The 16099-nt window shown below is 49.8% G+C and overlaps 1 protein-coding gene across 1 annotated transcript in view; it reads left to right on the forward strand.

Annotated features, from left to right (window-relative positions):
- SPIDR (scaffold protein involved in DNA repair) overlaps positions 1–16099 on the forward strand; it is a 58167-nt gene that overhangs the window by 1775 nt on the left and 40293 nt on the right. The window contains exons 2-6 of the mRNA XM_061572013.1: positions 2367–2564; positions 3235–3298; positions 11493–11696; positions 12336–12454; positions 13880–14154. Of these exons, the coding sequence (XP_061427997.1) occupies positions 2367–2564; positions 3235–3298; positions 11493–11696; positions 12336–12454; positions 13880–14154 (860 nt within the window). The remainder of the gene's footprint in view (positions 1–2366; positions 2565–3234; positions 3299–11492; positions 11697–12335; positions 12455–13879; positions 14155–16099) is intronic.

Genomic DNA, 16099 nt, shown 5'->3' on the forward strand with positions numbered 1-16099 from the left:
TTTATTGTAAATGTGGAGGGATAAACCGGAGGGCCCGGAGAAAAAATCCACGCGACCACGGGGAGAGAGAGAGAGACACACACGCGAACTCCAAATATACAGCAGGTGTCAGGATTGGGATTGAACCCACGACCTCGTGCATACGAGGCGAGGTAGTTGACATCTCCTAGCCACCTCAACCCAGCCCAACACTCTGTAATCGATGAGAAGCAGCTTCCCGTGAGGTTAACACCACGGTGGCGAGCTGTTTACTATTTTTTCGGACGATTAATGAATGTAGGAAGAAGCACCCGGAGAAAAGCCACACGTGCGAGGGTGCAACACGCGATCCCACACAGATGGAACAGATGTAGCCCACACTCTGCCAACACCGCCTTCTCCCGGCGAGCCGGGGTATCACGGGCCCTCTCCTCGACGCCCACGGGAAAAAGGGAGTTTCACGACATCTGTGTTTGGTGCTGCCTCCACAGTGCTGGGTTACAGGCAGCCACGTGCATAGCCATCACCACCGCCTGGCTACTCGTTACGTTCTTGAGCCGGCGAGCCAGGATTGGGCAAAAAACCTGGCCCAGTTTTCACCCAGGAGATTGGAGAGCACAGACTTATTGACCTGAATGGGACTTTGGCTTCGTGTGGGAGGAGAGCGGAGGACCCGGAGGAAACCCCACCACACACACAGGCGGAAAATATTGTTCAAATGTACGCATTACAGATGGGTTCGTGAAGCTTCCCTCCCTACTGCTGTGTGCTGCCATCTCCCGGCCACCTCGCAGACTACGCTGTGGAGTTTCAATAACCTCTGCGTGATCCACCAACCTTCGCCTTGTGTTGACGCAGCGAGGGTTTATTTAAACTCAACATCGGTGCTGTGTTGATTCCGCCCCAGTCGTCGTCTTCTTCTTTGTGCAGCTCATGTTGGATGTAGAGCAGCGACCGTCACTTCATATTGAGGTGGTTGAGCCAGATGATTGAGAAGTGTGTCGCTGTGATGACGCCTGCGGCCGTACTTGTGAATCGGTCCTTTTAATCGTTATCGTTCCATGGTCTGTTCTGTAAATAATCAAAAATAATGATGGCTTATTTATCCAGGAAAGCCAAATTGAGTCCCATTACTTATTTTTCAGGAAGGTGCTTCATTGGGTTTTTATTTGAAGATGTTCTGGTTGATTTGTTTCAAGAATTGATTATTTTTCTTTTGTACCAATACTTGAACAATGGAGGACCCGGAGAAAACCCAGCAAGCATACGGGGATACAACACGCAACGCTTCACAAACAATACATCCCCCGTATATCCCTAACAGACTCTTGCGGAAAGTACTGATAGCGAGCACCTACGAAGGTCTGGCACGGCACATGAGGGGTATGGGTGGCCAGCACCACACTCGGCCGCTCCTTGTCTCACTAGTGACGATGTTTACACACCGCACGAGGTACTCATTTGAAACGGAGTCGATCTAGCGGAGGCCCAGGACCGGTTCTGGTAATCGGGTCGCAGGTTTCGTAGCGGAGTGCGCTAACCACTGCATGACCCCATACTCTTTGGTTCTTTCGCTAAAGTCAGGTAGGTATAAAATAAATTAAATCACGACGTTTAGGGCGCAAGGGGTTAAATAGATGAGGGAGCGGGGAGGAGCCAAGGATAGAGAGTGTGGGGGCGAGGCGTGATTTAATTTATTTTATCCCTACGTGACTTTACCGAAAGAACCTAAGAGTATGAATCCTTGCAGTCACGAAAACTTCAAATCTACACTGCATGACCGCTCTCCAAAGCTTCACAATCCACTACTGTACTGCCACCTCGGTGTCATATCTCATCCTAAGCTGAACACACTTGCAAGTTTTGTCTTTGAGGAGAGCAATGGAAGTTTAAGAAGGTTTTGTCCCATGAGCTCCTGCCAGCGAGCCCTCCCACACTTCACGTGACCTCCAGGTGCACTTCGTAGTGAACGGCGATCGTTGTGCGGGGAGCAGTGGCGTAGCGCCCCCATTCCCACTCGTGGCCAGCGATTATCTGAACCAGTCCTGGGTCTCCTCTAGGTCGACTCGGCTGATTGTGTAAACATCGCCACTCGGGAGACAAAGGAGGCTGGGCGTGGTGCTGGTTCACTCACCCCCCGTCGTGTGCCGTAACGGCCTTTATAGGCACTCGCTAACAAAGCTTGCCCCAAAACTCTGATAAGGCCATACGGGGGATCTTTGTCTTTGTTAGTGTGTGTGCGATCATGTACAGGGTTTACATGCGCATTTGTGATTGTGTCTTTGTAATTTCATACACGTGTGTGCTTCGCTGACATCTCTTGCCCCTTCAGCCTACTGCAGGCTAATCTTTTTCGCATTTAATCCCCCCCCACCTCCACCGTCCAGCGCAAGGAGCGTTCCTGGGAGGATGTCCCGTTCCCATCGGGCAGCTCGCGCGCGGAGGAGCGCAGACTCACGGTCGAGGAGGAGGATGAGGACGAGGTGGTGGTGCGGGGAGGAGGCAGACCGCCAAACGTCGCGCGGCTGCACGAGTCGTGGGCGCGCTGCGGCGACGCGTTCACGTCGGCCGACGTCGCCCATCCAGTAAGTCCGCACCTCCTTCATTTCACACGACACGCCGCCTTGTATGTCGGAGTTCGTGGGTTCGATCCCGACCCCTGGCACCTGTATATTTGAAGTTTGCGTGCCTCTCTTCCCCGTGCTCGCGTGGATTTTTTTTTTCTCCGGGTCCTCCGGTTTTTCCCTCCACATTTAGAATCAACGTCACGCGTTCAGGGTATTTGGCTACTATAAATTTTCGCGTGATAAGCCACTTCGTTGAGCTATCATTTGTGGCCAGGTGGTTGTTGTAACGTTCTTACCTACCGCTGCTGGACACCTGTGAAAAAGAGCTTCATAGCTCATCGGATTCCTCCAGTCTAAATAAATATTCTGATTCTGATATCGTTTCCGTTTAAGGCCACGGCGTTATTGAGGAACGTGTTTGAGTTTAGATTTTGTTATTCTTGCTTGCGCATCACCGCCACTGTAGCAGCGGCAGCATCAGCAGCGACAGCGGTAGCAACACCGCCGGCAAATAACTTCCATCGCAGGACAACCGGAGATGCTGACTGCTTGGGTAAGTGGACGGATAGACGGGCGGGTCCACGGCTGACGACCTGCGGTGAACCCAGCGGTTGACAGATCACGGCCGACGATGGAGAAGACGACTTAATCTGGTGCGGCTAAACGGATTTCTTTTTTCGTTGGGCAGGCGAACTGGAAATCGTGGAAGCCGGTAGCAAGGTGTCTCACAAAGCTGCAGCGCTGCTTGCCAGGTGAGGTGCACACACGGAGCACGGCACCGCAGCGCTCCCACCCTCAGCTCAACACGTAGTAGTAGTTGCTTCAGCGACCAATATTATCCATAACAGACTTTTTTTGGGTTAGATCGCGCAAATATGTTTTGTTAAACCCGCCACTACCGGACGTGGCCAATCAGTAAGGTTTGTCACGAAAACGAAGCATGCCAATGAGTTACTAGTTCAGCACAACGGTGTGTTGGAGAGTAAACCCACCACAACGTTTACAATTCGAGAACGACGTTTCGCTAGTACAGTGATCCCTCGTTTATCGCAGTTAATGGGGACCGGAACCCCTCGCGATAGGTGAAAATCCGCGAAGTAGGATTGGCCTCCTAGGAATTTCCGTATATGTGTGTGTGGGTACCAGAATGTTTAAAATATGTATATTTATACTTTATATATATATTTATTTTACTTAAATCTATTTAATTATAAAACCTTAATATTATACATTCACTCTCTCTCATACGATACGTATTATGGTGTTCTACACTCACCAATGGCAGTAGTATCTTGAGACTTGACTCCAGTAATGACGACGACGACGATGACAATGACGATGCCAATGACGACGATGACAGACCTGTGCAGTTCGATGAATGTGATGATGAATGATGATGATGATGATGGTGTTACTGCACAGGTATAATGAGGCCTTTAAATCAGTTCGAAAAATCCGCGATGCACTGAGGCCGCGAAACTTGAACCGCAAAGTGGCGAGGGATTACTGTAATTACAACCAGCACCATCAGGCGATATACATCTTCATCTGTGGAAAGAGAGGAAGACCTGACAGAGAATGGCTTGACCACGACATAAGAAACTGGTGCCAGGAGGATGTGCACTACATGAACATATTGGCACAAGACAGAGGAAAGTGACGATCTGTAGTGGACACCTGTGGGCTCTCTGCCCATAGATCGTGATGATGATGATGATGATGATTATTGTGCGTGATGGCGACAGCAATAATATATTGTTCAGGAGCTCGTTGGTCAATGTGAAGGTCTTCTCTTGGTCACAACGAGAGGGCTTCAGGCGAGAAAGATAGAGAGAGTTGGTGTCGTTTTGCTCTTCCTCCTCTTCTGTTGAAGGAGTGCAGATGACAGTGGTTTACTTTCGGGTCCATACACTCACATTGCCCGTAGACTCACATTGCCCATAGACTCACATTGTCCATAGACTCACATTGCCCGTAGACTCACATGGCCCGTAGACTCACATTACCCATAGACTCACATGGCCCATAGACTCACATGGCCCATAAACTCACATGGCCCATAGACTCACATGGCCCATAGACTCACATGGCCCGTAGACTCAAATTGTCCATAGACTTACACTGCCCATAGACTCACATTGCCCATAGACTCACATTGCCCATAGACTCACATTGCCCATAGACTCACATTACCCATAGACTCACATGGCCCATAGACTCACATTGCCCATAGACTCACACTGCCCATAGACTCACATTGCCCATAGACTCACATTGCCCATAGACTCACATTGCCCATAGACTCACATGGCCCATAGACTCACATAGCCCATAGACTCACATGGCCCATAGACTCACATGGCCCATAGACTCACATTGCCCATAGACTCACATGGCCCATAGACTCACATTGCCCATAGACTCACATTGCCCATAAACTCACATTTCCCATAGACTCACATGGCCCATAGACTCACATTGCCCATAGACTCACATGGCTTGTAGACTCACATTGCCCATAGACTCACATGGCCCATAGAATCACATTGCCCATAGACTCACATGGCCCGTAGACTCACATGGCCCATAGACTCACATTGCCCATAGACTCACATGGCCCGTAGACTCACATGGCCCATAGACTCACATTGCCCATAGACTCACATGGCCCATAGACTCACATTGCCCATAGACTCACATTGCCCATAGACTCACATGGCCCATAGACTCACATGGCCCATAGACTCACATGGCCCATAGACTCACATTGCCCATAGACTCACATGGCCCGTAGACTCACATTGCCCATAGACTCACATTGCCCATAGACTCACATTTCCCATAGACTCACATGGCCCATAGACTCACATTGCCCATAGACTCACATGACTTGTAGACTCACATTGCCCATAGACTCACATGGCCCATAGAATCACATTGCCCATAGACTCACATGGCCCGTAGACTCACATGGCCCATAGACTCACATTGCCCATAGACTCACATGGCCCGTAGACTCACATGGCCCATAGACTCACATTGCCCATAGACTCACATGGCCCATAGACTCACATTGCCCATAGACTCACATTGCCCATAGACTCACATGGCTTGTAGACTCACATTGCCCATAGACTCACATGGCCCATAGACTCACATTGCCCATAGACTCACATGGCCCGTAGACTCACATTGCCCATAGACTCACATTGTCCATAGACTCACATGGCCCGTAGACTCACATTGCCCATAGACTCACATTGTCCATAGACTCAAATTGTCCATAGACTCACATGGCCCGTAGACTTAAATTGTCCATAGACTCACATGGCCCGTAGACTCACATGGCCCGTAGACTCACATTGCCCATAGACTCACATTACCCATAGACTCACATGGCCCATAGACTCACATTGTCCATAGACTCACATGGCCCATAGACTCAAATTGTCCATAGACTCACATGGCCCGTAGACTTAAATTGTCCATAGACTCACATGGCCCATAGACTCAAATTGTCCATAGACTCACATGGCCCATAGACTCACATGGCCCGTAGACTCAAATTGTCCATAGACTCACTTTGCCCATATACTCACATGGCCCATAGACTCACATGGCCCATAGACTCACATGGCCCACAGACTCACATGGCCCATAGACTCACACTGCCCATAGACTCACATGGCCCATAGACTCACATGGCCCATAGACTCACATGGCCCATAGACTCACATGGCCCATAGATTCACATTGCCCATAGACTCACATGGCCCATAGACTCACATGGCCCATAGACTCACATGGCCCATAGACTCACACTGCCCATAGACTCACATGGCCCATAGACTCACATGGCCCATAGACTCACATGGCCCGTAGACTCACATTGCCCATAGACTCACATGGCCCATAGACTCACATTGTCCATAGACTCACATAGCCCATAGACTCACATTGTCCATAGACTCACATTAGACTCACATTGCCCATAGATTCACATTGCCTGTAGACTAACACTGCCAATAGACTCACATTGCCCATAGACTCACACTGCCCATAGACTAACACTGCCCATAGACTAACATTGCCCATAGACTCACATTGCCCATAGACTCACAATGCGCATAGACTCACATGGCCCATAGACTCACATTGCCCATAGACTCACATTGCCCATAGACTCACATTGCCCATAGACTCACATGGCCCATAGACTCACATTGCCCATAGACTCACATTGCCCATAGACTCATGGCCATAGACTCACATGGCCCATAGACTCACATTGCCCATAGACTCACATTGCCCATAGACTCACATAACCCGTAGACTCACATTGCCCATAGACTCACATTGCCCATAGACTCACATTGCCCATAGACTCACATTGCCCATAGACTCACATTGCCCATAGACTCACATGGCCCATAGACTCACATTGCCCATAGACTCACATGGCCCGTAGACTCACATTGCCCGTAGACTCATATTGCCCATAGACTCACATGGCCCATAGACTCACATGGCCCATAGACTCACATTGCCCATAGACTCACATGGCCCATAGACTCACATGGCCCATAGACTCACATGGCCCATAGACTCACATGGCCCATAGACTCACATTGCCCATAGACTCACATGGCCCATAGACTCACATGGCCCATAGACTCACATGGCCCATAGACTCACATTGCCCATAGACTCACATGGCCCATAGACTCACATGGCCCATAGACTTACATGGCCCATAGATTCACATTGCCCATAGACTCACATGGCCCATAGACTCACATGGCCCATAGACTCACATGGCCCATAGACTCACACTGCCCATAGACTCACATTGCCCATAGACTCACATGGCCCATAGACTCACATTGTCCATAGACTCACATAGCCCATAGACTCACATTGTCCATAGACTCACATTAGACTCACATTGCCCATAGATTCACATTGCCCGTAGACTAACACTGCCAATAGACTCAAATTGCCCATAGACTCACATGGCCCATAGACTCACATGGCCCATAGACTCACATTGCCCGTAGACTCACATTGCCCATAGACTCACATGGCCCATAGACTCACATTGTCCATAGACTCACATAGCCCATAGACTCACATTGTCCATAGACTCACATTAGACTCACATTGCCCATAGATTCACATTGCCCGTAGACTAACACTGCCAATAGACTCAAATTGCCCATAGACTCACATGGCCCATAGACTCAAATTGCCCATAGACTCACATTGTCCATAGACTAACATTGCCCGTAGACTCACATTGCCCATAGACTCACATTGTCCATAGACTAACACTGCCAATAGACTCACATTGCCCATAGACTCACATGGCCCATAGACTCAAATTGTCCATTGACTCACATTGTCCATAGACTAACATTGCCCGTAGACTCACATTGCCCATAGACTCACATTGCCCATAGACTCACATGGCCCATAGACTCACATGGCCCATAGACTCACATGGCCCATAGACTCACATGGCCCATAGACTCACATAGCCCATAGACTCACATTGCCCATAGACTCACATTGCCCATAGACTAACATTGCCCATAGACTCACATTGCCCATAGACTCACATGGCCCATAGACTCACATGGCCCATAGACTCACATGGCCCATAGACTCACACTGCCCATAGACTCACATGGCCCATAGACTCACATGGCCCATAGACTCACATGGCCCGTAGACTCACATTGCCCATAGACTCACATGGCCCATAGACTCACATTGTCCATAGACTCACATAGCCCATAGACTCACATTGTCCATAGACTCACATTAGACTCACATTGCCCATAGATTCACATTGCCCGTAGACTAACACTGCCAATAGACTCACATTGCCCATAGACTCACACTGCCCATAGACTAACACTGCCCATAGACTAACATTGCCCATAGACTCACATTGCCCATAGACTCACAATGCGCATAGACTCACATGGCCCATAGACTCACATTGCCCATAGACTCACATTGCCCATAGACTCACATTGCCCATAGACTCACATGGCCCATAGACTCACATTGCCCATAGACTCACATTGCCCATAGACTCACATGGCCCATAGACTCACATTGCCCATAGACTCACATTGCCCATAGACTCACATAACCCGTAGACTCACATTGCCCATAGACTCACATTGCCCATAGACTCACATTGCCCATAGACTCACATTGCCCATAGACTCACATTGCCCATAGACTCACATGGCCCATAGACTCACATTGCCCATAGACTCACATGGCCCGTAGACTCACATTGCCCGTAGACTCACATTGCCCATAGACTCACATGGCCCATAGACTCACATGGCCCATAGACTCACATTGCCCATAGACTCACATGGCCCATAGACTCACATGGCCCATAGACTCACATGGCCCATAGACTCACATGGCCCATAGACTCACATTGCCCATAGACTCACATGGCCCATAGACTCACATGGCCCATAGACTCACATGGCCCATAGACTCACATGGCCCATAGACTCACATTGCCCATAGACTCACATGGCCCATAGACTCACATGGCCCATAGACTTACATGGCCCATAGATTCACATTGCCCATAGACTCACATGGCCCATAGACTCACATGGCCCATAGACTCACATGGCCCATAGACTCACACTGCCCATAGACTCACATTGCCCATAGACTCACATGGCCCATAGACTCACATTGTCCATAGACTCACATAACCCATAGACTCACATTGTCCATAGACTCACATTAGACTCACATTGCCCATAGATTCACATTGCCCGTAGACTAACACTGCCAATAGACTCAAATTGCCCATAGACTCACATGGCCCATAGACTCACATGGCCCATAGACTCACATTGCCCGTAGACTCACATTGCCCATAGACTCACATGGCCCATAGACTCACATTGTCCATAGACTCACATAGCCCATAGACTCACATTGTCCATAGACTCACATTAGACTCACATTGCCCATAGATTCACATTGCCCGTAGACTAACACTGCCAATAGACTCAAATTGCCCATAGACTCACATGGCCCATAGACTCAAATTGCCCATAGACTCACATTGTCCATAGACTAACATTGCCCGTAGACTCACATTGCCCATAGACTCACATTGTCCATAGACTAACACTGCCAATAGACTCACATTGCCCATAGACTCACATGGCCCATAGACTCAAATTGTCCATTGACTCACATTGTCCATAGACTAACATTGCCCGTAGACTCACATTGCCCATAGACTCACATTGCCCATAGACTCACATGGCCCATAGACTCACATGGCCCATAGACTCACATGGCCCATAGACTCACATTGCCCATAGACTCACATTGCCCATAGACTCACATTGCCCATAGACCCACATTGCCCATAGACTCACATTGCCCGTAGTTTTACATTGCCCATAGACTCACATTGCCCATAGACTCACATTGCCCATAGACTCACATGGCCCGTAGACTCACATTGCCCATAGACTCACATGGCCCATAGACTCACATTGCCCATAGACTCACATGGCCCGTAGACTCACATTGCCCATAGACTCACATGGCCCATAGACTCACATTGCCCGTAGACTCACATTGCCCATAGACTCACATGGCCCATAGACTCACATGGCCCATAGACTCACATGGCCCGTAGACTCACATTGCCCATAGACTCACATGGCCCATAGACTCACATGGCCCATAGACTCACATGGCCCATAGACTCACATAGCCCATAGACTCACATTGCCCATAGACTCACATTGCCCATAGACTAACATTGCCCATAGACTCACATTGCCCATAGACTCACATGGCCCATAGACTCACATTGCCCATAGACTCACATGGCCCATAGACTCACATGGCCCATAGACTCACATGGCCCATAGACTCACATAGCCCATAGACTCACATTGCCCATAGACTCACATTGCCCATAGACTAACATTGCCCATAGACTCACATTGCCCATAGACTCACATGGCCCATAGACTCACATGGCCCATAGACTCACATGGCCCATAGACTCACATGGCCCATAGACTCACATTGCCCATAGACTCATATGGCCCATAGACTCACATGGCCCATAGACTCACATGGCCCATAGACTCACATAGCCCATAGACTCACATTGCCCATAGACTCACATTGCCCATAGACTAACATTGCCCATAGACTCACATTGCCCATAGACTCACATGGCCCATAGACTCACATGGCCCATAGACTTACATGGCCCATAGACTCACATGGCCCATAGACTCACATTGCCCATAGACTCACATTGCCCGTAGATTCACATAGCCCATAGACTATGCTCTTCTTGCATTTGGCAATATGTTCAGGAGCTAATGATGCCAATGTTGAGGGCCGCTGGCCACGACGAGAAGGCTTCAGGAGAGAGCGAGAGTAACTTCGCTATTTTTACTTCTCTTTGCGCCCGTGACAGTTTCACTTGTTCAGCTGTGTCAGGTGACGGAGGCGGGGGGGGGGGGGGGGCGCGGGCTTAATGACACAAATTTGGCCACATTGCACGATCCAACCCCAAAATAAAATCAAGATACGAATCAAAATATTGACTGTCACGAACACGCTTGATAAGTTTAGAAGCACCGATTTAAAGCTTTCGTGACTGCAGGGATTCATCTTCTTGGTTCTTTCGGTAAAGTCACGTAGAAGGGAAATAATAAAATAATGAAAATGAAACATATTTTATAATGTTTTATTTTTATTATTTATTATTTCCCTTCCACGTGACTTTGCCGCAAGAACCAAGAAGATTTAGAAGCACCCTCGCACAGCCTGTCCTATCGCAGCAGAATCCACTTGGAGCTCATGCCCCCTCCCTCCCTCCCTTCTGTCCGCCCCCCTCTCCCCGCACCGCTCATGAAGGCGATGCGGATTCCATCATCTCCAGCCCCGGCACCAGCAGCGGTTCGTGTGACGAGTCGCCGGATGCCGACGTCGCGATCCGCCGCCGCTCACGCGGGCGAGGGCGCGTCGGGGCCGGCTCGCTGGTGGCCGAGCAGCGGCTGGGAGCGGCGCAGGCCTCAGCCTACGGCCGCAGCGTGCTCAGGCCTGCGATGGACGACAACGGTAAGTCCGTGCAGTTGGGGTCGGGGGTTGGTGGACACGAAGTTGCGGGTCGTGTGAAATTAATCTTTTCCCATTCCGATGACGTACGGTGCGTACGTGTATGTCATCCGTTTTTCTTCTGATTCGGAAGAAAAAAAATAACATCCCTTATTGGTACGTCATCAGGTATATGCACGTCATCAGATTTCCTTCCAATGACAACATGCCATCGAAACAAAATCAGAAGAAATAATTTTGTTATTAAAATAAATAACATAACTTTATCGGTACGTCTTCATGTCGGAAGACGTACCAAGCCTCCCACAATGCCATGCGTGAGGGCGTGTGGCACGGCTTGGTGCCAGTTATCGTAGAGTGTGGTCGTGTCGCTACAGTTTTCAACGGTGAGCACAATGTCTTTAAAAACAACGGCGCTGCACCACTCAATAAATGAACGCTAACCGCTTGCGTGTTCCGAGATTCAGCGGTGAACGGGACACCCATCCTGCAACTTGAAGATGTCTCGGAATGGGCAAGGGTTTAGTTGCGGGTCGTGTTAAATGACGTTGCGGGTTGTGTGATATGAAGTCTTGGGCTCCGTGAGGTGACGTCGCTGGTTTATATCGCGAAGGCTACGCTTGCTTATTCCCTGCTGCTCAGAAGACATCGAGTCTGTGGAGTCGGAAGACGCTCTCCCCTTGGACTCTCCCCTGGCGGAGTTTGACATCGTTGATTCCGAACGCAGCGTCGACAGCAGCCCCACACTCCGCTCGTTACCGGTCAGCCAGGCGAACAACCACAACAATCACAGCAACAACAACAACAACAATTTCAATTTACGTAGCGCGCTACATGCTGTCCAATCTCAAGACACGTTTGCAAAATGACAAAAACACAAGGAACACGATGCACATTTGCGCGGGTCGTGTAACACTTGGCAACGCTTAACTTTGGTCCTCGGAAGTGTTCTAAAGGGCGGCAGTAGTAGCGGTACATCTTGAGCCGATACGACTCTGATGACATCACGCGCGTCATTACGACACACATCCGCTTGCTGCTGGTTTTGAGGAGCCTTTTGATCGATTTGCCCGCTTTCCTCCACAGCGAGTTCCCAATAGCCAACGAGGATTTCGGTTATCCGCACAGCAGCGGCTTTTGGCTAGCGATCGAACAAAGATGGTTTACCGCATCGCGGCGCTTTCAGATGCGCTTCTGCGGCCGTCTGGAATGCTCTTCCTTCTCATATTAAGAAGCCACTGGGAGCTATGTACTTTTAAATCATCTACATTGTAAACGAATTTCTTTCGAACTGCTTTTTTATATTTAGTTTGTTGTCCTTCCCCCCACACCTTCGCTTAGTATGGTGCGAATGAAGTTCAACATACATACGTTACAACTCACCTGTTTACTTGTCCACGCCACCCTCATTCAGTCGTTCACCTACTCACTCACCCACTCGTCCACTCGCTCGCTCACTCACTCACCCACTCATTCATTGGTTATCCTACCCCACACCTCCGATCAGCATGGTTGCCTACGTACGGTTTGAAAAAAGTTCAACATGAATACGAAAGTTTACTTATATTTTGGATAATCTTTCGCAAGAGTTAAGAATCGTAAACGATTCGCGAAGAAGGAACGGACGTGTCCACACCTGCTGTGGACGGTGACGTGCCCCCCACGGTTGCGCATTCGCCGTTTGCTGCAGAGTTTCGCGGTTCGAACCCAGCAGCCGCCCTGGTTAATACCGCTGAGTGAAATGACCGGAAAAATACCACGCGCCATCTGCTTCACACGCAGTGGATGTTAAAGATCCCCACCGATGCCAGTTGCAAGACGGTCAGGGTCCGAAATATACAAATTTCTACAACGTTACCACTAGAACGCCCGTGCAAACTAGACTCCATCCCTGGTCTGTCGAGTTCTCGCCTGGCTGCAGCAAAACAAACCTCGACCATTATACCATTGGAACCTCATTTGCCAGTAAAAAATATGATAATTGTTTTTTTACCATTCTATCTGGCAACAAAACTGACACTTTTTTTTACAAGGAGTCATGTTTAAATAGACCACAATACCTGCAGTCATAATGCAAACAAAAAACATAACTCTGATAATGTGCACTGTCCTTGAAGGGTAAAAAAACAATTATCAAACCTCGACAACTTTCAAAACTTACCGGCGGACCCGTTCTGTATGAACAGTGCGGCGCTGCCATCAATATCACTCAGTTCGCCTCGGACGACGACGACGACGACGACGACGATACTGACGATGATGAGGCGGAGGCTCACGGTGGCTGCGGCTCCACCGTTTCGGCACCCGTCTCCGCCGACGCCCCGGCGAGTCCTCCCCGGAGGCGTGTGAGCGAGTGGCTGGAGATGATGCGGACGCCGCCGGACGACGAGGGGGCGACGGGGGGAGAGCGCGGTGCCTGCGCCGAGCTGCAGGACTCCGCAGGCAAGAAGCGATTCCTCCGGTGAGGGTCAGAGGTCAACGGACGGATTTGATTTTTTATCCCTTGCTCGTGTTATGTTTGCTCATGTCGCTGGCTGCTGCTGCTTTTTAAATCCTTTATATTAAGTTCGCTTGCTTGCTTAGGACCGTGCAAATCTTTCGGTCGTTTTTTAACCCACTTCCCGTGATCCAATCGAGCTGACATTTTCCACACAGACTCGTTGTGCGTGACAATTAATGTTCGTGAAAAAAATTTCCAAAATTTTACACTTTTTAGGACAAAAATATTATATTTAATTACCAAATTGCTTAATGGTGCAATGCAATCATCTGACCCATAGGTGGCAGCCATCTCAAGCCAGAGGACAAGAGGACTCTAGCCACCACGCATATAAAGGATTTATAGTGAAAAACTTTGTTTTTACGGGTTATACTTATTACTGATGCTACTTGCTATTGCTGCTTGCTGCTGCTACTGCTTGCTGTTGTGACTGCCGCTCATGTTTATTGCTGCTTGTTGCTGCTTACTATTCCTGCTGCTTTGCTGTTGCTACTGCTGGTGCTGCTTGCCGCTGGTTGCTACTGCTGCTGCTTGCTCCTGCTGCTGCTTGCTACTGCGGATGCTTGCTACTGGTACTGCTACTTGTTGCTGATTGCTACTGCTGCTGCTTGCTCCTGCTGCTGCGTGCTACTGTGGCTGCTTGCTACTGCTGCTGCTTGCTACTGCTGCTGCTTGCTCCTGCTGCTGCTTGCTCCTGCGGATGCTTGCTACTGGTACTGCTACTTGTTGCTGATTGCTACTGCTGCTGCTTGCTCCTGCTGCTGCGTGCTACTGTGGCTGCTTGCTACTGCTGCTGCTTGCTACTGCTGCTTGCTACTGCTGCTGCTTGCTACTGCTGCTGCTTGCTTCCTGCTGCTGCTTGCTCCTGCTGCTGCTTGCTACTGTGGCTGGTTGCTACTGCTGCTTGCTACTGCTGGTACTGCTACTTGTTGCTGATTGCTACTGCTGCTGCTTGCTGCTGCTTGCCACTGCTGCTCGCTGCTGCTTGCTGCTGGTTGCTACTGCTGCTTGCCACCTGCTGCTGTTCCCTAATGGAAGAATATCGAAAACGTGTTGTGTGAACACTCCTCGCCATGCAACGGTAGGTAACCCCTGTGCACGCGCACGCGCACGCGCACGCGCACGCAATCTCCTGCCACGCCACCAGATGTCATCATTGGGCCCGTGTGCCACAGATTAACGCTAAACTGCACGAATTCGTCACTCCGGTTTCCTCCCACACGTATAAACTGCGCGTTAATCGGGTTGGTCCAGCAATCACCATATAGGATCACAGAGCTTTGGCGATTGTTTGGCGCTTGTGCTGGCTGCCCTTCCCAAGCACTGTCATTTCTCTCGGTATGCGAAGACTGCGCGCTTTGCAAATTCAGCGGCATTTTGAGATGCTGATTTGCTGTGTGTGGGAGTGATCCCAACTAAACGGGCGAGGCACGGACTAAAAGAGATGGAATGATGTAGTGCGAGAGGATGTGGAGCTGAGTGGACTTGGTAATAATTGGTACCAGCGGTGTCAAGATCGGCCTCTGTGGAGGAGGCTCGTGAAGGATCCCTACTGGACAGTTGGAGGCAGACGCCCTCCAGCAACAACGGAGGGCGGAGGAGGCGACGCTCACAACAATGAGCAGGAGCGCCGGGCAGGCTAAAACAAAGCAAGTTGGCATAGTAGCGGGCAAAGATGGTGCATCGGCCACTCATCTTAGTGACAACCCATCCATGGCAACTGGGTCTGTCCCATGACCTCCTGCCAGCGGGCGTTCTACACTTCACGTGGCCTTCAAGTGCAACTAGCCTGGCACAAGCGCCGTGCTGACGTCACCGCCACTTGGTGGCAAATGGCGGTTGTTGTTGTGATCCCAACTGAGTAACTCACGGTGTAATCGTTCAAATTTTTGCAGAGGCGTGGACC

This window comes from Lethenteron reissneri, chromosome 49 (assembly GCF_015708825.2).
Source record: "Lethenteron reissneri isolate LAM-NWPU_2019-01 chromosome 49, ASM1570882v1, whole genome shotgun sequence".
Taxonomy (NCBI): domain Eukaryota; kingdom Metazoa; phylum Chordata; class Hyperoartia; order Petromyzontiformes; family Petromyzontidae; genus Lethenteron; species Lethenteron reissneri.